We start from the raw sequence: 24,114 nt of genomic DNA, 5'->3' as shown, positions 1-24,114 counted from the left end.
ATGCATAAAGTGACTTAGTGCCAAGGGGGGGACCACCACCAATGGTAAAATTGGCTGCTCACCTCATCGTATGGACCCTTTAAATTACAGAGGGTTGTATGCGCTTAACCACTTCCAGACCAGCGCACGACGATGTACGTCGACAGAATGGCACGGGCAGGCATATTGGCGTACAGGTACGTCCAATATTCGATGCCGCCCTGCCATCGGGAGCGCGCCGCCGGCGGCGTACTCCCGCGCTGGTCGGGACCCCCGTGAGTCCGGTCGCGGGACCCGCGGACTCGATCGCCGCGGGCATCCCCGCGATCGTCTCACGGAGCAGCCGAATGGAGGAAATGCTGTATAAACAACATTTCTCCATTCTGCCTAGCAACTAGTGACGCTGATCTCTGCTCCATGTGATTGGAGCAGAGATCAGTGTACACTAAATGAAAGCCCAACCCCCCCACAGTTAGTAACACACCCCTAGGAACACTTAACCCCTACACTGCCACCCACTGGTTAACCCTTTCACTGCCAGTGTCATTTACACAGGAATCACTGCATTTATATAGCACTGATTGCTGTATAAATGACAATGGTCCCAAAAATGTGTCAAAAATGTCCGATGGGTCCCCCACAATGTCGCAGTCACAATAAAAATCGCTGATCACCGCCATTACTAGTAAAAAAAAAAAATTATTAATAAAAATGCTATAAAACTATCCCTATTTTGTAAACGCTATAACTTTTGCGCAAACCAATCAATAATCGCTTATTGCGATTTTTTTTACCAAAAATATGTAGAAGAATACGTATCGGCCTAAACTGAGGGAAAAAAATGTTTTTTTATATATTTTTGGGGGATATTTATTATAACAAAAAGTAAAAAATAATGCGTTTTTTTCAAAATTGTCGCTCTATTTTTGTTTATAGCGCAAAAAATAAAAACCGCAGAGGTGATCAAATACCACCAAAAGAAAGCTCTATTTGTGGGAAAAAAAAGGACGTCAATTTTGTTTGGGAGCCACGTTGCACGACCGCGCAATTGTCAGTTAAAGCGACGCAGTGCCGAATCGCAAAAAGTGGTCTGGTCTTTGACCAGCAAAATGGTCCGGTCTGCAAGTGGTTAATATCAATGAATGCTTATCAACTCATCCAATCGCTGTACTCTTCTCAGACAATATCCGACCGGTTCACAATCGAAAACACAGCTTTCTCCCATTCAGAGTCAAATCAACTGACGCGTTCGTGGAGTACCCACACTGGATCGGTATATGGCAGTATTCACATTTCCATGCTACTTACTTAATACCTTGGAATGTAGACAGTAAGTAAGTATTAAGTAAGTAGCATGGAAATGTGAATACTGCCATATACCGATCCAGTGTGGGTACTCCACGAACGCGTCAGTTGATTTGACTCTGAATGGGAGAAAGCTGTGTTTTCGATTGTGAACCGGTCGGATATTGTCTGAGAGGAGTACAGCGATTGGACGAGTTGATAAGCATTCGTTGATATTAAGCGCATACGACCCTCTGTAATGTAAAGGGTCCATACGATGAGGTGAGCAGCCAATTCTACCATTGGTGGTGGCCCCCCCCTTGGCACTAAGTCACTTTATGAATGAACTGACTGTATACCACTGAAGATTCCTCACGTGGATCTTTTGACACAAAAGCTATTTTGGACTTTTAATTAATTTGAATATGTTAGTAATCATTTTATTTTAGTTAGAGCGCTGTACCATATGTTTGATATAATGTGATTCCTTAGAGCCAATGTAATAAAAGCTGGGAGTATGGTGATGTCATATGACTCCTCAGGGGCAATGTAGATAAAGCTGGGAGTTTGATGATGTCATTTGACTACTCGGGGGCAATGTAGATAAAGCTGGGAGTTTGATGATGTCATTTGACTCCTCAGGGGCAATGTAGTGGAAGCTGGGAGTTTGATGATGTAATTTGACTACTCAGGGGCAATGTAGATAAAGCTGGGAGTTTGATGATGTCATGTGATCATTTAGAACCAATCTAGTGAACGTTGGGAGTGTGCTGATAGCATGGGACCAATCAGAGACAGTTTAGTGAATGCTGGGGGGTGTGCTTGGGTCATATGATCATCCAGAGCCAATGAGGAGACAGTAGGCATTGTGAAATCATATGGTTATCTATCAAAGTCAATGGAGAAAGCTGATAATGTGGTCACGTGTTCTAATATAAAGCTAACACTGGCAGTCTGATGGTGTCATGTGATTAGCAAGAGCCAATGTTGTGGAAGATGGCAGCGTGGAGATGCCATGTGATCACTCAGAACCAATGCCATGAAAGCTGGTTTTGTGACAATGTCAGGTAAGCCAGTATAGTGAATGCTGGTCGTGGGATGTTATGTGATTATTCAGAGCAAATGCAGTGAGAGTTTATAGTGTAGTGATGTCATGTGATCAATCAGAGCCAATACAGTGAAAGTGAACACTAGCGAGCATGCTCCTGCCAGTACGTTGACTTTCCATTAATATCATTATCATTCCATATTTGTATCTCACTCACAGATCGTCAATGGATACTTTGTACATTACTTCGCTCCCAGCAGTCTCGCCAGGCTGCCTAAAAACGTGGTGTTTGTCATCGACTGCAGCGGATCGATGAGAGGACGCAAGATACAGCAGGTGACACCAATCATTGATTGTGAGAGGATAATTGTCAGCTCTAAAATCCATCCTAGAGATGAAAGGAGGAAATCGATCGATAACAATTACAATAAAACAATCTCCAGTGGTCACCTGAAAAATAAATCTGACGCCCATGCTCATCTCTATTATTGTTTCATTATGAGAAGCCAACATATACCATAGTGGTGTAAAAATGTACATTATTGCAGCGGAGCTCACAGTCCATCCAAGTTGTCTCTGGCGATGTGTAAGCTGCCTATAGTTCTGTTGCAAGCCTCTTATTGGCTGCCTGTAGCAAAGAGAGGGGGGGGGGGGGGATTTCTCACAGCAAAACAAATTTAAAGCACTTAACCCCCCCCCCCCCCCCCCAGTCTTGCACAGATCTACCGACTCCTCTCCTGGACTGAAACAGCTTCCTCTGATTTCACTGCACACTGTGAGCTTCTCACCATGTGCATTAGAAGCTGCAGCAAGTCAGATGGAGCCCCGCCCCATTTCCTGGCTGGAGGACGCCCCGCCATAGGCTCTCCAGCTTTTGCAGAACTACAAGTCCCATAATGCCTCTGATTGTGAGAATCATGCTTGCAACTGTCAGCCTTGCAAAGCCTCATGGGACTTGTAGTACTGCAACAGCTGGAGGGTCACAGGTTGAGCCTCCCGACTGTCCCCGCCCCTTTCATTCATTGGATTTCAGTTCAGTTGCGGCTCAGCGTCACATGTGGGCATTACCTATGCAAATACAGCCTGCCTAGGAACGCCCCCTCCTCCAGACTGACACCCATTCCTCCAAGGTATTTTGCTATTTGCATAACTCCTCCCAAAAGCCCGCCCACATCAGAGTTGAGGAGTACTGAGGCAGGCCGTGATTGGCCACCATTGCACAGAACAGAGACCCAGTGATGACATCACAGCAACTAAAATAAATATGTAATGAAAATGGAAAGATTTTGTTTAAAAAATAAAATGATTGTGTTGATGGGGGGAGGAGGGGAGGCAGGGAAGGTGAAATATAAGCAGATCAAACTGCAGCTTTAAACTCTTTTTTTTTTTTGTAGACATTTGAAGCCTTCACAAAAATCTTGGAAGACCTCCCGGAGGAAGACCACGTCGGCATCTTAAAATTCAACGAAGACATTTCAAAATGGAAGAAGAATCTGGTGAAAGCCGCGCCGGATAATATCAAAAGCGCCAAAGAATTTGTTGCAGAGATCACAGCGCAAGGGGGTACGATATAGAGGGGGGGGGGGGTCTGACACCTCGGGGGAGGATACATTGTAATCATATATTAGTCTGATAATATTATACAGTATATCCGGGGGCGGGGCTGGTGAGGGCGACACCTCAGGGGAGGATACATTGTAACACTCTCTATAGGCAGATATTAGTATATGGTATATACAGGGTGAGGGCAGGGATGTGCAACACCCCAGAGGAGGATACGTTATAACATTCGCTATAGTCGGATATTATAATATATCGTATGGGGGGGGGGGGGGGGCTGGAATGTGTGACACCTCGGGGAGGATATATTGTAACACTCTCTATAGTAGAATATTATTAGTCGGTGTATGCAGGATGGGGAATGTGCGACACCTCGGGGGAGGGTACATTGTAACACTCTCTATAGTCGGATATTATTATATGGTGTATACAGGGGGAGGGGCAGGGATGTGTAACCTCTCGGGGGAGGGTACATTGTAACACTCTCTATAGTCAGATATTATTACAGTGGTGTGAAAAAGTGTTTGCCCCCTTCCTCATTTCCTGTTCCTTTGCATGTTTGTCACACTTAAGTGTTTCGGAACATCAAACCAATTTAAACAATAGTCAAGGACAACACAAGTAAACACAAAATGCAATTTGTAAATGAAGGTGTTTATTATTAAAGGTGAAAAAAAATCCAAACCATCATGGCCCTGTGTGAAAAAGTAATTGCCCCCCTTGTTAAAACATACTATAACTGTGGTTGTCCACACCTAAGTTCAATTTCTCTAGCCACACCCAGGCCTGATTATTGCCACACCTGTTCACAATCAAGGCATCACTTAAATAGGAGCTGCTTGACACAGTAAGGTCCACCAGAAGATCCTTAAAAGCTACACATCATGCCGAGACCCAAAGAAATTCAGGAACAATTGAGAAAGAAAGTAATTGAGATCTATCAGTCTGGAAAGGGTTATAAAGCCATTTCCAAAGCTTTGGGAATCCAGCGAACCACAGTGAGAGCCATTATCCACAAATGGCGAAGACATGGAACAGTGGTGAACCTTCCCAGGAGTGGCCGGCCGCCCAAAATTACCCCAAGAGCGCAGCGACGACTCATCCAAGAGGTCACAAAAGACCCCAAAACAACGTCCAAGGAACTGCAGGCCTCACTTGCCTCAGTTAAGGTCAGCGTTCATGCCTCCACCATCAGGAAAAGACTGGGCAAAAATGGCCTGCATGGCAGAGTTCCAAGGAGAAAACCACTGCTGAGCAAAAAGAACATCAAAGCTCGTCTCAATTTCTCCACAACACATCTTGATGATCCCCAAGACTTTTGGGACAACATTCTGTGGACCGATGAGACAAAAGTGGAACTCTTTGGAAGGTGTGTGTCCAAGTATATCTGGCGTAGAAGGAACACTGCATTTCATAAAAAGAACATTATACCAACAGTAAAATATGGTGGTGGTAGTGTGATGGTCTGGGGCTGTTTTGCTGCTTCAGGACCTGGAAGACTTGCTGTGATATAAGGAACTATGAATTCTGCTGTCTACCAAGAGATCCTGAAGGAGAATGTCCGACCATCTGTTCGTGTACTCAAGCTGAAACGAACTTGGGTTCTGCAGCAGGACAATGATCCTAAACACACCAGCAAGTCCACCACCGAATGGCTGAAGAAAAACAAAATGAAGACTTTGGAGTGGCCTAGCCAAAGTCCTGACCTGAATCCTATTGAGATGTTGTGGTATGACCTTAAAAAGGCCGTTCATGCTCGAAAACCCTCTAATGTAACTGAATTAGGACAATTCTGCAAAGATGAGTGGGCCAAAATTCCTCCAGGACGCTGTAAAAGCCTCATTGCACGTTATCGCAAACGCTTGGTTGCAGTTGTTGCTGCTAAGGGTGGCCCAACCAGTTATTAGGTTTAGGGGGCAATCACTTTTTCACACAGGGCCATGATAGTTTGGATTTTTTTTCACCTTTAATAATAAACACCTTCATTTACAAATTGCATTTTGTGTTTACTTGTGTTGTCCTTGACTATTGTTTAAATTGGTTTGATGTTCCGAAACACTTAAGTGTGACAAACATGCAAAGGAACAGGAAATGAGGAAGGGGGCAAACACTTTTTCACACCACTGTATATAGTGCATACAGGGGGTAGGGGCAGGGATGTGTGACTCCTCGGGGGAGGGTACATTGTAACACTCTCTATAGTAGGATATTGTTATATGGTGTATACAGGGGGAGGGGCAGGGATGTGTGACTCCTCGGGGGAGGGTACATTGTAACACTTTCTATAGTCAGATATTATTATATAGTGTATACAGGGGGGAGGGGCAGGGATGTGTGACTCCTCGGGGGAGGGTACATTGTAACACTCTCTATAGTCGGATATTAGTATATGGTATATACAGGGTGAGGGCAGGGATGTGCAACACCCCAGAGGAGGATACGTTATAACATTCGCTATAGTCGGATATTATAATATATCGTATGGGGGGGGGGGGGCTGGAATGTGTGACACCTCGGGGAGGATATATTGTAACACTCTCTATAGTAGAATATTATTAGTCGGTGTATGCAGGATGGGGAATGTGCGACACCTCGGGGGAGGGTACATTGTAACACTCTCTATAGTCGGATATTATTATATGGTGTATACAGGGGGAGGGGCAGGGATGTGTAACCTCTCGGGGGAGGGTACATTGTAACACTCTCTATAGTCAGATATTATTATATAGTGCATACAGGGGGTAGGGGCAGGGATGTGTGACTCCTCGGGGGAGGGTACATTGTAACACTCTCTATAGTAGGATATTGTTATATGGTGTATACAGGGGGAGGGGCAGGGATGTGTGACTCCTCGGGGGAGGGTACATTGTAACACTTTCTATAGTCAGATATTATTATATAGTGTATACAGGGGGGAGGGGCAGGGATGTGTGACGCCTCGGGGGAGGGTACATTGTAACACTCTCTATAGTCGGATATTATTATATAGTGTATACAGGGGGAGGGGCAGGGATGTGTGACTCCTCGGGGGAGGATACATTGTAGCACTCTCTATAGTCGGATATTGTTATATAGTGTATACAGGGGGGAGGGGCAGGGATGTGTGACTCCTCGGGGGAGGGTACATTGTAACACTCTCTATAGTCGGATATTATTATATGGTGTATACAGGGGGGAGGGGCAGGGATGTGTGACTCCTCGGGGGAGGGTACATTGTAGCACTCTCTATAGTCGGATATTGTTATATAGTGTATACAGGGGGGAGGGGCAGGGATGTGTAACTCCTCGGGGGAGGGTACATTGTAACACTCTCTATAGTCGGATATTATTATATGGTGTATACAGGGGGAGGGGCAGGGATGTGTGACCCCCTCGGGGGAGGGTACATTATAAAACTCTCTATATAGTCGGATATTATTATATGGTGTATACAGGGGGGAGGGGCAGGGATGTGTGACTCCTCGGGGGAGGGCACATTATAACACTCTCTATAGTCGGATATCATTATTCGGTGTATCTCGGTTCTCTTTCAGGCACGAATATCAACGCGGCTTTAGTAGCTGCTGCTGAAATGCTGAGAAATGAGCGAGCGAGCAAATCGCTCCCTGAGATCAGCGCCTCCATCATCATCTTCCTGTCTGACGGGGACCCCACCTCTGGTAAGAAGCCCTGAATTATGGCACCCACCCCCCCCCCTCCCGTGACCTGACATGTAAAGTGTATCTAAACCTAAAGGACAGAAATGTCACATTATGCAGCTTATCAGTCCTTCGACGTGGCGGCTGCATTCGTTTTCTTTCTTTATTATCACCTGGTGATCCTGCCAGTAACACACTTCCTGTCCTAGGGTGACAACACTCACTCTCTGTGCTGTATCTATGGAGGAGCAACCTTGTCACCCTAAAGCAAGGACTACAGTCCACCTCCCTCTCCTATCTCCATAAAATGGGGGGGGGGGGGGGTGTTCCGTAGTTCAGAGAGGTAAGCTGGGCAGGACTGATGTCACTGCAGTGTACACAGGCGGTTAGCTTGCGCTGGATTTCAGGCAGGATCTGGTGGTAGTTATATCTCAATTTAGTCTCCACCCCTTTTTGCATGCAAATTCCACCCCTTATTATTAATATTATTATTATTATGCACGATTTATGTAGCGCCAACAGTTTACGCAGCACTTTACAATGTATGGGGGGGGGGGGACAACACAATTACAGTACAGTTCAATACAAAAGGTACAGGAGGGCCCGGCTCGTAGAAGGGAGGGGGTGGTGGTACAAAATGTAATAGCTGGAGGCATGGCCTGGTCCTTGATCTTTGCAGGGAAGTGTGGCTTGAGTGACCTCTCCTTCACTCCATTCCCATTCCTAGAATCATTAGCTCCATCTAGTGGCCATAATGCAGTACCTTTCTGAAATACCTTAATCAGGAAAAATACCACATTCCGACCACTAGATGGAGCTGAAAAAAATAATACACAATATGGGGGTTACTTGTGAATGTTTGAGACATTCCAACAGCAATTTTTTAATAAAAAGACGGCTGAGGGACCAGGGGGATGACCAATGGCACTGGAGCAGCAGGAAATGAAAGCTCCTTCCTCGAGTTTTGTGCCAAACATGATACAATGTAATAGAAGCAAAGGGGGGAAAAGTGGGAGGTTCAAGATTCTACCAATGACAGTGGCCAGCCAATCCCGTGCTAGGAGGAGGGCGGAGCTTTTTTCGCAGGTTACATGCCAGCAGAAATGTAGCTCATTATACAGGAAAATGAAACATTTCGTAACTTTGTAACATTGAATTATATTTTCTCCCAGGAGTCACAGATCTGGACACGATAATGAGGAACGTGAAGGGCGCCACGGAAGGCGTGGCCACGCTGTACAGTCTGGGGTTCGGTTGGGATGTGGATTACAGCTTTTTGGAGAAGATGTCATTGGAGAATGGAGGTCTAGCAAGGCGGATCTATGAGGACTCTGACTCCGCCCTACAGCTGCAGGTAAAGCCGCGTGAAACGAATATATACAAATGTGGCCGACGAAGAGGCGGGCCTCCGTACTCGCTGACCGGCTACAAGCGAATGTCACAACCTGCTTTCTCCATGGAAGTAAATGGATGTATTCCTGAACGCCGGTTTTTATGTAGACGCCATCTTTGGGGTGACTGACGTGTGTGCATGTACCTGCTGTCCATAGGTGTGCAGACAACGGCATTAGAGTGAGCGCCGCAGACATGTCAACAAACATTTAAAAGAAATGTATTATAATATGGATGGTGTCAGTAGAGCTAAGGAAGTGTCAGTAGAGCAGAGGATGGTTTCGGTAGAGCAGTGGAATGTGCCAGTAGGGCAGTGGACGGTGTCAGTAAACCTGAGGACGGTGTCAGTACAGCAGTGGATGGTGTCTGTAGGGCAGTGGACGGTGTCAGTAGACCTGAGGACGGTGTCAGTACAGCAGAGGACGGTGTCAGTACAGCAGTGGATGGTGTCAGTAGGGCAGTGGACGGTGTCAGTAGACCTGAGGACGGTGTCAGTACAGCAGAGGACGGTGTCAGTACAGCAGTGGAGGGTGTCAGTAGGGCAGTGGACGGTGTCAGTACAGCAGTGGAGGGTGTCAGTAGGGCAGTGGACGGTGTCAGTAGACCTGAGGACAGTGTCAGTACAGCAGATGACGGTGTCAGTAGAGCAGTGGACGGTGTCAGTACAGCAGTGGAGGGTGTCAGTAGGGCAGTGGACGGTGTCAGTACAGCAGTGGACGGTGTCAGTAGGGCAGTGGACAGTGTCAGTAGACCTGAGGACGGTGTCAGTACAGCAGAGGACGGTGTCAGTAGAGCAGAGGACGGTGTCAGTAGACCTGAGGACAGTGTCAGTACAGCAGTGGAGGGTGTCAGTAGGGCAGTGGACGGTGTCAGTAGACCTGAGGACGGTGTCAGTACAGCAGTGGATGGTGTCAGTAGAGCAGAGGACGGTGTCAGTACAGCAGTGGACGGTGTCAGTAGGGCAGTGGATGGTGCCAATAGGGCAGTGGACAGTGTCAGTAAAGCAGTGGACGGCGTCAGTAGGGCAGAGGACGGCGTCAGTAGGGCAGTGGACGGTGTCAGTAGAGCAGTGGACGGTGTCAGTAGGGCAGTGGATGGTGTCAGTAGAGCAGTGGATGGTGTCAGTAGGGCAGTGGACGGTGTAAGTAGAGCAGTGGACGGTGTCAGTACAGCAGAGGACGGTGTAAGTAGAGCAGTGGACGGTGTCAGTAGAGCAGTGGACGATGTCAGTAGGGCATTGGACGGTGTCAGTAGAGCAGTGGACGGTGTCAGTAGAGCAGTGGATGGTGTCAGTAGAGCAGTGGACGGTGTCAGTATAGCAGTGGATGGTGTCAGTAGAGCAGTGGACGGTGTCAGTAGAGCAGAGGACAGTGTCAGTAGAGCAGTGGACGGTGTCAGTAGGGCAGTGGACGGTGTAAGTAGAGCAGTGGACGGTGTCAGTAGGGCAGTGGACGGTGTAAGTAGAGCAGTGGACGGTGTCAGTAGGGCAGTGGATGGTGTCAGTAGAGCAGTGGACGGTGTCAGTAGGGCAGTGGATGGTGTCAGTAAAAGCAGTGGACGGTGTCAGTAGGGCAGTGGATGGTGTCAGTAAAGCAGTGGACGGTGTCAGTAGGGCAGTGGATGGTGTCAGTAGAGCAGTGGACGGTGTCAGTAGGGCAGTGGACGGTGTCAGTAGGGTAGAGGACGGTGTCAGTAGAGCAGTGGACGGTGTCAGTAGAGCAGTGGACGGCGTCAGTAGGGCAGAGGACGGTGTCAGTAGAGCAGTGGACGGTGTCAGTAGAGCAGAGGATGGTGTCAGTAGAGCAGTGGACGGTGTCAGTAGAGCAGTGGACGGTGTCAGTAGAGCAGTGGACGGTGTCAGTAGAGCAGAGGACGGTGTCAGTAGAGCAGTGGACGGTGTCAGTAGAGCAGAGGACGGTGTCAGTAGAGCAGAGGACGGTGTCAGTAGGGCAGTGGACGGTGTCAGTAGAGCAGTGGACGGTGTCAGTAGGGCAGATGACGGTGTCAGTAGGGCAGTGGACGATGTCAGTAGGGCATTGGACGGTGTCAGTAGGGCATTGGACGGTGTCAGTAGGGCAGTGGACAGTGTCAGTAAAGCAGTGGACGGTGTGACTGTCACAAAATAAGGATGTTTGCCTGGCCCATGCGTTTGGACTGAGTTGACTAATGCAGCCCGAAGCACGTGGTGTGATCGAGCCTTAAATCTTCCCTGCTCCATCCAGAACAAAATACAAAGATCACAGATTGATTTTCGAATGGTTTTCATCTTGTTGCAGAATTTCTACAAAGAAGTGGCGTTTCCGGTCCTCCTGGATGTCTCCGTACAATATCCCGACCTCCAAGTGAATGATTTAACCCAGAACAGCTTCAATCATTACTACCAGGGCTCTGAGCTGATTGTGGCCGGACACATCGATAATAACGACATCGACGTCCTGACGGCGCAAGTGACGGCTCAAGGCGTGAGTAGGGCGGATGGTCAGAGGGGTCTCCTTCGTTCACCTTCTCTTACAGTGATGTATAACATTTTGGGGTCTGTTCATTAAAGGGGTTTGGTCTTCTCCAGGAAACAACAGATGACAATTTTGTATGAACTCCTAAGCAATCTCGTGGAATCGAATTGGTTGTAGAGAATATCTGAGAAGGTCATACATGACTATTGTCTCGAATTTGCCGCCACAGTCTGACGCCTTGGCCTTCTGTCCTACTGATGCTGTGTCCAGGGCTATGTCCCAGGATCACAGCATCAACATATTTAAAATTACTGCACATGCCCAGAAACCTCAAAAAGGCATTCATTGCAGGTGATCCACTCAGGTCACAAGTGGGCGGTCCCTGAATATTGGATGGCAGGTCTGGGTGAGACCATCTGTCATGGTCAGGGGTCAGGATTGGAGACTAGGAGCTATAGCAATAGATTCCCCCGACCAGCTGGATAAGTATATAAGTAGGTCACCCTGGAGGATGACGCGGGCTCACCCGAAGTGCGGAGTCTAAGCACTACTAACTGGTATTCACCAGAACTCCTGATGGTGGGGATTGGCTTTGCTGCGTGTTAGTATAAGGTCGTGGTCCTCAGGATCGCCTCACCAGGAGGTGAGCAAGCCGTGGTCCAGCAGCAGGTACAGCAGGTAGGGGTCAAGCAGCACCAGGGGCGGACTGACAACTCATGGGGCCCCCGGGCAATAGGAGATTATGGGGCCCCTGGGCAATATAGAAGATTATGGGCCCCTCAGGCAATAGGAGATTATGTGGCCCCCAGGCAGTAGATTATGGGGCCACACAGTATACACACACACATATACAGTATACACACACACAGACACATAATATACACATGCAGTATACACACACAGAATACAGACACACACACTAAAAAGGTACTGGAGAGGCGGGGCAGCTATAATCTTGGGATTTTTTTTAAAAACATAGATTTTGGCATACTGTCCCTGGTTTTATTGAGGCTTGCAACCCAGATGGGGCCCCTTGGTGGCATGGGGGCCTCGGGCATTGACCGAGTGTGCGAATGGTCAGTCCGCCTCTGAGCAGAACTGTAGTCAGTAAATAAGCCAAAGGTCAGTAACAAGGTGAATGCAGGTTGGGATCAATTGGAAGCATAGTCGAGGAACAAGCCAAGCATCGGTATTGAGTGCCAGTGAAGATACAGGTGGCAGCAAGAGCGACATATTGGCTGGAGAGAGTAAAATAATCTGCCACACAGGAAGTGCACTGGCATGGCTTAAATAAGACGTTTACGGGAGGGACAAAGAGTTCAAGGTTCACCAGAAGCAAGGTTCAAGGAAAGATTGTCCAAGGTACCGTCCAGGGAGTTTTCCAGCATCTCAGGTGGCTCATCGAGACAAAATACTGCCAGACACAGCAGAGGCTGCAGGTTCAGATCCAGGTTCTGACACCATCCTGTAGCATGGGTGTAATGGGTGGTCCCCACACATTTAGAGGTTGGGGTCTGGACGGAACAACCTGTAAAGTTGGTGTGACTTGGGAGCATCCACCTGACAAGTGGATGGACAAAATGATGACCATGGCCGGAGTTAACAATGGAATCTGGGACCATAATATTGGTTGGTATAGAAGCTCGATCAGTTGTGGTTTGAACGTTATAATTAAAACTCTGAAATATGAATCAGGCTTCAAAAAAATAGTGTATTTCAGGGCAGAAAATTATACAAAGTTGTGCAGAATGGATTGGGAAGTTCTCTCTGAAGAAATGACGGGGCCAAGAAACCTCCAGAGACACTTCCTTTAACAATTCTACCATGGATACCAGGGGCGGACTGACAACTCATGGGGCCCCCGGGCAATCAGAGATTATGGGGCCCCCGGGCAATCAGAGATTATGGGGCCACACAGTATACACAAACACAGTATACAATCACACAGTATACACAGACATGTTTCTATTGGCTGAGAAGGTACTGGAGAGGCGGGGCAGCTATAATCTCTGGATTTTTAGACCAAAAGGATGTCGGTAAGGGTCATTTCAGAGATGGATGTAAAAAAAAACACAAATTTTTACATACTGTCCCTGGTTTTACTGAGGCTGGCAACCCCCTAGTGGCATGGGGCCCTCGGGCAGTGCCCGAGTGGCCCAATGGTCAGTCCGCCCCTGATGGATACTTACTAAGGTGGATGAAGGTGGGGGATGGGGCGGGCGTGTGGCGGTGGCAATCAAGCTAAAGATTCTCAGCTGATGACAGAAAACCCAACAGAAATTTTTGAAAAAATCGGTTGAATATTATCCTGTGGATTAAAATAGTTCAAATTACAGTTCCTTCTCTGTAGAAAGCAGCCAAAGCCTTTCCCCTGCCAGCAGAAAATGATCCTGGATCTCTGTGTGGAAGCAGCGATCTCTGGGCAGAAGTCTGACACGCCCCCTGCTGATTTCTCCAATCAGCAGGAAGCATGAGCTTGCAAAGCTCCAGGTCTATCTCAGTAGGGGGCATCACATATCTGCATAGAGACCACTGCTTCCACACGGGGGGGGGGCAAGGGTTCCTTTCTGCAGTATGCTGGCAGCTGTCAGAAAATGCAGCTCCTCATGGGCGGGAACACCTAAAACTCCATGGTGGGCAGGAAGAGAGGCAGGAATTATGGCGGCGATGATTTCTCCTCTGAAATCACCAGTAGATATGGGAAGCTTGGGAGACAGCCAGAGGCCACAGGCTTCACCTGTAAAATATTAGTTTAGGGTGGAGTGATCCTTTAAGTCCGTCTGTGGGGTTGTGAATGGCTTTGATGTGGACTCTTTTTGCGCAGGCCTCCGAGCAGTTCAATATGAAAGTAGAAACCAATATAAAGGAGGACGATGTGATTGCCGCAGAACAGCGCTATGCTTTTGGGGATTTCACCGAGAGACTGTGGGCCTACCTGACCATCGAGCAGCTGCTGACCAAACAGTAAGTTATCTCACCGCAACAGGAGAACCGGCACCTCATGTCCTTCCCGAATAAAAGATAATTTTATATTTCTCTTCAGAATATCGTCAGAGGGAGCAGAGAAGAGGAACATAACAGAGGAAGCTCTGAGGCTGTGTCTGAAATATGGCTTTGTGACTCCACTCACCTCCATGGTTATCACCACCCCAGAGGATGACAATGACAGGAGGGAAGTTGTGGCCAATAAACCAAAAGAGAATGGTGAGAGATTAATACGTGTCCGGCAATGATTCATATGGGCTGTTGAGGAAGGCTGTGCATGGTCTGAGCCTCACCCGGGTATTGTAAGCGATCCGGGAATTAGGTTGTCTACGTTGGACACCCTTCATTTTTTTTTCATGGCCATTAATATGGAGTAGCTCCCCTCCTCTCATGGCCATTAATATGGAGTAGCTCCCCTCCCCTCATGGCCATTAATATGGAGTAGTTCCCCTCCCCTCATGGCCATTAATATGGAGTAGCTCCCCTCCTCTCATGGCCATTAATATGGAGTAGCTCCCATGCCCTCATGACCATTAATATGGAGTAGCTCCCCTCCCCTCATGGCCATTAATATGGAGTAGCTCCCCTCCCCTCATGGCCATTAATATGGAGTAGCTCCCCTCCCCTCATGACCATTAATATGGAGTAGCTCCCCTCCCTTCGTGGCCATTAATATGGAGTAGCTCCCCTCCTCTCATGGCCATTAATATGGAGTAGCTCCCCTCCCCTCATGACCATTAATATGGAAAAACTCTCCTCCCCTTATGGCCATTAATATGGAGTAGCTCCCCTCCCCTTATGGCCATTAATATGGAGTAGCTCCCCTCCCCTCATGGCCATTAATATGGAGTAGCTCCCCTTCCCTCTTGGCCATTAATATGGAGTAGCTCCCCTTCCCTCTTGGCCATTAATATGGAGTAGCTCCCCTCCCCTTATGGCCATTAATATGGAGTAGCTCCCCTCTCCTCATGGCCATTAATATGGAATAACTCCCCTCCCCTCATGGCCATTAATATGGAAAAACTCTCCTCCCCTCATGGCTATTAATATGGAGTAGCTCCCCTCCCCTCATGGCCATTAATATGGAGTAGCTCCCCTTCCATCGTGGCCATTAATATGGAAAAACTCTCCTCCCCTCATGGCTATTAATATGGAGTAGCTCCCCTCCCCTCATGGCCATTAATATGGAGTAGCTCCCCTCCCCTCATGGCCATTAATATGGAGTAGCTCCCCTTCCCTCATGGCCATTAATATTGAGTAGCTCCCCTCCCGTTGTGGCCATTAATATGGAGTAGCTCCCCTCCCCTCAAGACCATTAATATGGAGTCGCTCCCCTCCCGTTGTGGTCATTAATATGGAGTAGCTCCCCTCCCCTCATGACCATTAGTATGGAGTAACTCTCTTCCCCTCATGGCCATTAGTATGGAGTAACTCCCCTCCCCTCACAGCCATTAATATGGAGTAGCTCCCCTCATGGCCATTAGTAAGGAGTAGCTCCCCTCCCCTCATGGCCATTAGTATGGAGTAGCTCCCCTCCCCTCATGGCCATTAGTATGGAGTAACTCTCCTCCCCTCATGGCCATTAGTATGGAGTAGCTCCCCTCCCCTCATGGCCATTAGTATGGAGTAGCTCCCCTCCCCTCACGGCCATTAATATGGAGTAGCTCCCCTCCCCTCATGGCCATTAATATGGAGTAGCTCCCCTTCCCTCATGGCCATTAGTATGGAGTAGCTCCCCTCCCCTCACGGCCATTAATATGGAGTAGCTCCCCTCCCCTCACGGCCATTAGTATGGAGTAGCTCCCCTCCCCTCACGGCCATTAGTATGGAGTAGCTCCCCTCCTCTCATGGCCATTAATATGGAGTAGCTCCCCTCCCCTCATGACCATTAATATGGAAAAACTCTCCTCCCCTTATGGCCATTAATATGGAGTAGCTCCCCTCCCCTTATGGCCATTAATATGGAGTAGCTCCCCTCCCCTCATGGCCATTAATATGGAGTAGCTCCCCTTCCCTCTTGGCCATTAATATGGAGTAGCTCCCCTTCCCTCTTGGCCATTAATATGGAGTAGCTCCCCTCCCCTTATGGCCATTAATATGGAGTAGCTCCCCTCTCCTCATGGCCATTAATATGGAATAACTCCCCTCCCCTCATGGCCATTAATATGGAGTAGCTCCCCTCCCCTCATGGCCATTAGTATGGAGTAGCTCCCCTCCCCTCATGGCCATTAATATGGAGTAGCTCCCCTCCCCTCATGGCCATTAATATGGAAAAACTCTCCTCCCCTCATGGCTATTAATATGGAGTAGCTCCCCTCCCCTCATGGCCATTAATATGGAGTAGCTCCCCTTCCATCGTGGCCATTAATATGGAAAAACTCTCCTCCCCTCATGGCTATTAATATGGAGTAGCTCCCCTCCCCTCATGGCCATTAATATGGAGTAGCTCCCCTTCCCTCATGGCCATTAATATTGAGTAGCTCCCCTCCCGTTGTGGCCATTAATATGGAGTAGCTCCCCTCCCCTCAAGACCATTAATATGGAGTCGCTCCCCTCCCGTTGTGGTCATTAATATGGAGTAGCTCCCCTCCCCTCATGACCATTAGTATGGAGTAACTCTCTTCCCCTCATGGCCATTAGTATGGAGTAACTCCCCTCCCCTCACAGCCATTAATATGGAGTAGCTCCCCTCATGGCCATTAGTAAGGAGTAGCTCCCCTCCCCTCAAGACCATTAATATGGAGTAGCTCCCCTCCCCTCATGGCCATTAGTATGGAGTAACTCTCCTCCCCTCATGGCCATTAGTATGGAGTAACTCCTCTCCCCTCATGGCCATTAATATGGAGGAGCTCCCCTCCCCTCATAGCCATTAATATGGAGTAGCTCCCCTCCCCTCAAGACCATTAATATGGAGTAGCTCCCCTCCCCTCAAAACCATTAATATGGAGTAGCTCTCCTCCCCTCATGGCCATTAGTATGGAGTAACTCCTCTCCCCTCATGGCCATTAATATGGAGTAGCTCCCCTCCCCTCATGGCCATTAATATGGAGTAGCTCCCCTCATGGCCATTAATATTGAGTAGCTCCCCTCCCCTCACGGCCATTAATATGGAGTAGCTCCCCTTCCCTCATGGCCATTAGTATGGAGTAGCTCCCCTCCCCTCATGGCCATTAGTATGGAGTAGCTCCCCTCCCCTCATGGACATTGTGTATGAAAAAAAGCACTTGTTTTTCGAGAGTAAGGGTTCCCTTTCTTCAGGACTTTGGCTACAATGTCTTTGTATGATGGGGTATTATCAGGACCCCTGAACTCCATTAGAGGGGGTAGTTCACATATATTTGGCCATATTGTAGATAGATAGATTTACGTAGGAATAACCTATGGCACTGTTGTAGCCAGACCAGTAATGCAGCAGGGTGGATGTGAGGGATAAAAAGGGAAGTAAACAGTTAAAAAGATCAACATTTGGAGAGAAGAGGCAGCTCCTCTACATAGGTCCTGAGTAAACCTAGCGTGTGAAAACAGAAAAAAGCAGAGGGCGCCTCTATCTAAGTGTAGAGTATTGGAAACAGCTATTTGGTAGTGATGAATAAATATAGCACTCACATTTGATGGAGGAAATAATGGCTTGTGATCTATGGAAGTCTTAATATCTCTAGCAGAGACCAGCAGGCAACCGGCTGTTGTTGTGCAGAGATCAGCCGGGAAGCTGCTGGGTGGTGAGAAGGAAGTGCCGGTAAATGGAGAGGCCAGTGGCGTGGTGTGCATTGGCATCTGGGTGTCCTTGGCTTGCTTGACACTATTCTGAAATGCAGAGTCCGGCCAGGAAGCGGCTGAGCAGAAACAGACAGGAGCGCTGTGGCTGGGGAAGCTCGGTGTCCGCAGCTTTCCATATGGTTTGACAAAGGGGTAGAGCCCCCCCAAAACACGTAACCATGCCCCCTTACGGAGAGACGTCATCACCTCATCCTAGAGGAGTTTTTCAAGCCAGCTGAGGACAAAGAGAAGCCACTGCTTGGTTACGCGTTTTGGGGCTCCACCCCTTTGTTAAAACACCGCAGCAAAGGGTAATAGTAGAGGAGGGGCTAAATACCTTCCCAGCAGCCAGCATCAGGTAAAGACTGATTGTTAGGATCTGCTGGCTGCTGGGAGACACCCGATGGTGGACACCAGAACTACAACCTTCTGCTCTGGGAGCCACAGTTGCCTCCAGCAGGCGATCCTTCCTGACACCCAGTAATAGACGAATCCTGTGAACATTTTCCGTGTCAGAATTTTTTGTTTTTTAAATGACCGATTACATTATTTTTCAGATGACGCTCTTTCTTGGACTCATATAGCACTCACATTTGATGGAGGAAATAATGGCTTGTTATCTATGGAAGTCTTAATATCTCTAGCAGAGACCAGCAGGCAACCGGCTGTTGTTGTGCAGAGATCAGCCGGGAAGCTGCTGGGTGGTGAGAAGGAAGTGCCGGTAAATGGAGAGGCCAGTGGCGTGGTGTGCATTGGCATCTGGGTGTCCTTGGCTTGCTTGACACTATTCTGAAATGCAGAGTCCGGCCAGGAAGCGGCTGGGCAGAAACAGACAGGAGCGCTGTGGCTGGGGAAGCTTGGTGTCCTCAGCTTTCCCTATGGTTTGACAAAGGGGTAGAGCCCCGAAACACGTAACCATGCCCCCTTACGGAGAGACATCATCACCTCATCCTAGAGGAGTTTTTCAAGCCAGCTGAGGACAAAGAGAAGCCACTGCTTGGTTACGCGTTTTGGGGCTCCACCCCTTTGTCAAAACACCGCAGCAAAGGGTAATAGTAGAGGAGGGGCTAAATACCTTCCCAGCAGCCAGCATCAGGTAAAGACTGATTGTTAGGATCTGCTGGCTGCTGGGAGACACCCGATGGTGGACACCAGAACTACAACCTTCTGCTCTGGGAGCCACAGTTGCCTCCAGCAGGCGATCCTTCCTGACACCCAGTAATAGACGAATCCTGTGAACATTTTCCGTGTCAGAATTTTTTGTTTTTTTTAAATGACCGATTACATTATTTTTCAGATGACGCTCTTTCTTGGACTCAGCAAGTTAAAAGTAAGTTCATCGACTTTCGCAGCTCAGTAATAAGGACACGCCTCCACTGTATCAAATAAAAAGCTATGTAGATTATTATTTTTTATATATATATTTTCTTGCAAATATTTGTGCTGATTTTGTGGAAAATAATTTATTTCAAAGTGAAAAAAATATATATAAGTAGTCCACAAACCTGTCTGAGGTTTATTCTGAAAATTAACCCCAAATCCCTGCTTTTTTATCTCATAAAAAAAAAAAAACACAAAAGATGAAAACTCTACAGAAGATAAAAACAAAAATTAAAATAAAAATGGTTTCTTAGATAAAAAAAAAAATTGATATTTTTATAACATTAAATGTATTCACCAAAACGTTGTGATCTGATCGTCTCTTTCTCTATACGCAGCATCAAGAAAAGCAGGTATGTCATAATGATGTCATAGTGGTGGAGGATTGCTTCATCAAATTAATACAAAAATAATTTAAAAAAAATAATAAATTAATAATAAATTATAATTTATTATATTTGTCCTTATATTATTGTCCGCCTAATACTAATCATATATATATAGAGAGAGCTAAGACAGGCGGATACAATGTAACCAATCTCTCTCTCTTGTTTATTTGCAGCTCCCCGATCAAGAGCATGTAAGTTTTACTAATGCAGAAAGTTTTTCACAGTCTCTGTACAGAGGAGCTTACACTCTAATGTCCCCTCCCCCCCCACAGTCACATCAGTCTCTGTACCAGAGGAGCTTACACTCTAATGTCCCCTCCCCCACAGTCACATCAGTCTCTGTACAGAGGAGCTTACACTCTAATGTCCCCTCCCCCCACAGTCACATCAGTCTCTGTACAGAGGAGCTTACACTCTAATGTCCCCTCCCCCCACAGTCACATCAGTCTCTGTACCAGAGGAGCTTACACTCTAATGTCCCCTCCCCCCCCACAGTCACATCAGTCTCTGTACCAGAGGAGCTTACACTCTAATGTCCCCTCCCCCACAGTCACATCAGTCTCTGTACAGAGGAGCTTACACTCTAATGTCCCCTCCCCCCCATAGTCACATCAGTCTCTGTACAGAGGAGCTTACACTCTAATGTCCCCTCCCCCCACAGTCACATCAGTCTCTGTACAGAGGAGCTTACACTCTAATGTCCCCTCCCCCACAGTCACATCAGTCTCTGTACAGAGGAGCTTACACTCCAATGTCCCCTCCCCCCACAGTCACATCAGTCTCTATACAGAGGAGCTTACACTCTAATGTCCCCTCCCCTCACAGTCACATCAGTCTCTGTACAGAGGAGCTTACACTCTAATGTCCCCTCCCCCCCACAGACACATCAGTCTCTGTACAGAGGAGCTTACACTCTAATGTCCCCTCCCCCACAGTCACATCAGTCTCTGTACAGAGGAGCTTACACTCTAATGTCCCCTCCCCCCCACAGACACATAAGTCTCTGTACAGAGGAGCTTACACTCTAATGTCCCCTCCCCCCCACAGTCACATCAGTCTCTATACAGAGGAGCTTACACTCTAATGTCCCCTCCCCCCACAGTCACATCAGTCTCTGTACTGAGGAGCTTACACTCTAATGTCCCCTCCCCCCACAGACACATAAGTCTCTGTACAGAGGAGCTTACACTCTAATGTCCCCCCCCACAGTCACATCAGTCTCTGTACAGAGGAGCTTACACTCTAATGTCCCCTCCCCCCACAGTCACATCAGTCTCTGTACAGAGGAGCTTACACTCTAATGTCCCCTCCCCCCCACAGACACATAAGTCTCTGTACAGAGGAGCTTACACTCTAATGTCCCTTCCCCCCCACAGTCACATCAGTCTCTGTACAGAGGAGCTTACACTCTAATGTCCCCTCCCCCCACAGTCACATCAGTCTCTGTACAGAGGAGCTTACACTCTAATGTCCCCTCCCCCCCCACAGTCACACACTATTATTATTATACATGTATATAGCTCTGACATATACCGCAGCGCTGTACAGATGGGGGTAAGGAGCCTTTTCTCTCTCTTGCAGTTCTCCCGAGAGGAAGAAGTACATCTCACACTCGGGGTGATGTATATTTTATTGGATACATTATATGTCTGGAGATCCGTGTGTCATACATGTGACTCTGTGTGGTATTATTAATCATGTGATGTCATATGTGTCTCTATGATGTCATTGCAGTGTCACAGTACGCCCGCATATCGAATGTCAGGAACACCCCCATAAGATTTTCAGACTCCTCAACCAAACAGCGTAAGTCTCTCCTCGGCTGCACACCTGCCGATCGTTAGCGGAGTCCTGACGATGGACGTCATATAAAAGGCGCAAATATCGCGGCTCGGATATCAATAATTCAACATGACGTTTATTTTTAGTGCAATCCATAGAAGTACCTGCGTGTGATTTTGTATCAGAGTCTCTTCCAATCCCCTGTGCAGCAGAGCTCAGAGAAGCAGCACAAGGAGCCAATCGGCTGTTCTGTGTTGCTGGGAGCAGAGCGACCCGGTGGTGAGATCTCATTGGTCCGCTGCTTCTTCCTTCCCTGTGCAGTCCCAGGCTGGAAGCGGGGATGGGACCCGCAACAAACAAACAAACAAAAAAGAAACAGACACAAGATACCGACATGTTTAAAACAATCGATGTAAGAAAAAAATATATATAATAAATAGAAACAAATAAATAGATGGAAATAAATATATAAGGAATAGAAATAAATCAATACATATAAATATATAATAAATAGAAATAAATAAATAGATGGAAATATGTAATGAATAGATATAAATCAATACATATAAATCAATATATAATAAATAGAAATAAATAAATAGATGGAAATAAATATATGATAAATAGAAATAAATCAATACATGGAAATAAATATATAATAAATAGAAATAAATCAATACATATAACTCGATATATAATAACTATAAATAAATATATAATAATTAGAAATAAATAAATACATGGAAATAAATACATGATAAATATAAATATATATATATAAATATATATATATATATATATATATATATATATATATATATATATATTTGTTTAATGCATATAATTATTATGATTTTTTTATGTGTCAAAAGTTTTTTAGATATTTTTTTAAACTGTTTTTATATTTTGTTGTATATATGTAATAAATATAATTTTTATATTGTTTATATATAATAAATACATAATAAATAGAAGTAAATTAATTAATGGAAATACATATATAATAAATAGAAATAAATCAATACATAAAAATAAATATATAATACATAGAAATAAATCAATACATAGAAATCAATATATAATAGATAGAAATAAATAAATACATGATACATAGAAATAAATACATGGAAGTAAATATAGAATGAATATAAATAAATCAATACATATAAATAAATATATAATAAAAAGAAATAAATAAATACATGGAAATAAATACATGATAAATATAAATAAATCAATACATGGAAATAAATATATAATAAATATAAATAAATCAATACATATAAATCAATATATAATAAATAGAAATAAATAAATAGATGGAAATAAATATATGATAAATAGAAATAAATCAATACATGGAAATAAATATATAATAAATAGAAATAAATCAATACATATAACTCGATATATAATAACTATAAATAAATACACAATAAATAGAAATAAATAAATAGATGGAAATAAATATAGAATGAATACAAATAAAATAATATATATAAATAAATATATAATAATTAGAAATAAATACATAATAAATAGAAATAAATAAATAGATGGAAATACATTTATAATGAATAGAAATAAATCAATACATATAATAAATAGAAATAAATAAATAGATGGAAATAAATATATGATAAATAGAAATAAATCAATACATGGAAATAAATATATAATAAATAGAAACAAATCAATACATATAACTAAATATATAATAACTATAAATTAATACATAATAAATAGAAATAAATAAATAGATGGAAATAAATATAGAATGAATACAAATAAATAAACAGATATAAATAAATATATAATAATTAGAAATAAATAAATACATGGAAATAAATACATGATAAATATAAATCTAAATATATATACATACATATATATGTATATATATATATATATATATATATATATATATATATATATATATATATATATATTTGTTTAATGCATATAATTATTATGATTTTTTTATGTGTCAAAAGTTTTTTATATATTTTTTTAAACTGTTTTTATATTTTGTTGTATATATGTAATAAATATAATTTTTATATTGTTTATATATAATAAATACATAATAAATAGAAGTAAATTAATTAAAGGAAATAAATATATAATAAATAGAAATAAATCAATACATAGAAATAAATATATAATACATAGAAATAAATCAATACATAGAAATAAATATATAATACGTAGAAATAAATCAATACATATAAATCAATATATAATAAATAGAAATAAATAAATACAGAATACATAGAAATAAATACATGGAAGTAAATATAGAATGAATATAAATAAATCAATACATATAAATAAATATATAATAAAAAGAAATAAATAAATACATGGAAATAAATACATGATAAATATAAATAAATCAATACATGGAAATAAATATATAATAAATATAAATAAATCAATACATATAAATCAATATATAATAAATATAA

The 24,114-nt window shown here is 44.7% G+C and overlaps 1 protein-coding gene across 2 annotated transcripts in view; it reads left to right on the top strand.

Moving 5' to 3' along the window:
• The window catches only part of LOC143958020 (inter-alpha-trypsin inhibitor heavy chain H3-like), a 47,254-nt gene that overhangs the window by 8,123 nt on the left and 15,017 nt on the right, over nt 1-24,114 (top strand). The window contains exons 7-18 of one of the 2 annotated variants that reach the window (XM_077467463.1): nt 2,531-2,647; nt 3,706-3,874; nt 7,405-7,530; nt 8,682-8,863; nt 11,178-11,363; nt 14,179-14,318; nt 14,398-14,558; nt 19,393-19,425; nt 19,814-19,828; nt 20,038-20,055; nt 21,446-21,481; nt 21,599-21,670. In XM_077467463.1, the coding sequence (XP_077323589.1) occupies nt 2,531-2,647; nt 3,706-3,874; nt 7,405-7,530; nt 8,682-8,863; nt 11,178-11,363; nt 14,179-14,318; nt 14,398-14,558; nt 19,393-19,425; nt 19,814-19,828; nt 20,038-20,055; nt 21,446-21,481; nt 21,599-21,670 (1,255 nt within the window). The remainder of the gene's footprint in view (nt 1-2,530; nt 2,648-3,705; nt 3,875-7,404; nt 7,531-8,681; nt 8,864-11,177; nt 11,364-14,178; nt 14,319-14,397; nt 14,559-19,392; nt 19,426-19,813; nt 19,829-20,037; nt 20,056-21,445; nt 21,482-21,598; nt 21,671-24,114) is intronic. The other variant, XM_077467465.1, reaches the window with a different exon arrangement.

This window comes from Lithobates pipiens, unplaced genomic scaffold (assembly GCF_037356315.1).
Source record: "Lithobates pipiens isolate NorthernLeopardFrog02 unplaced genomic scaffold, aLitPip1_a1.2 Scaffold_56, whole genome shotgun sequence".
Lineage (NCBI taxonomy): Eukaryota > Metazoa > Chordata > Amphibia > Anura > Ranidae > Lithobates > Lithobates pipiens.
The sequence above is the reverse complement of the archived record's forward strand: the minus strand, read 5'-3'. Positions and strand labels throughout refer to the sequence as shown.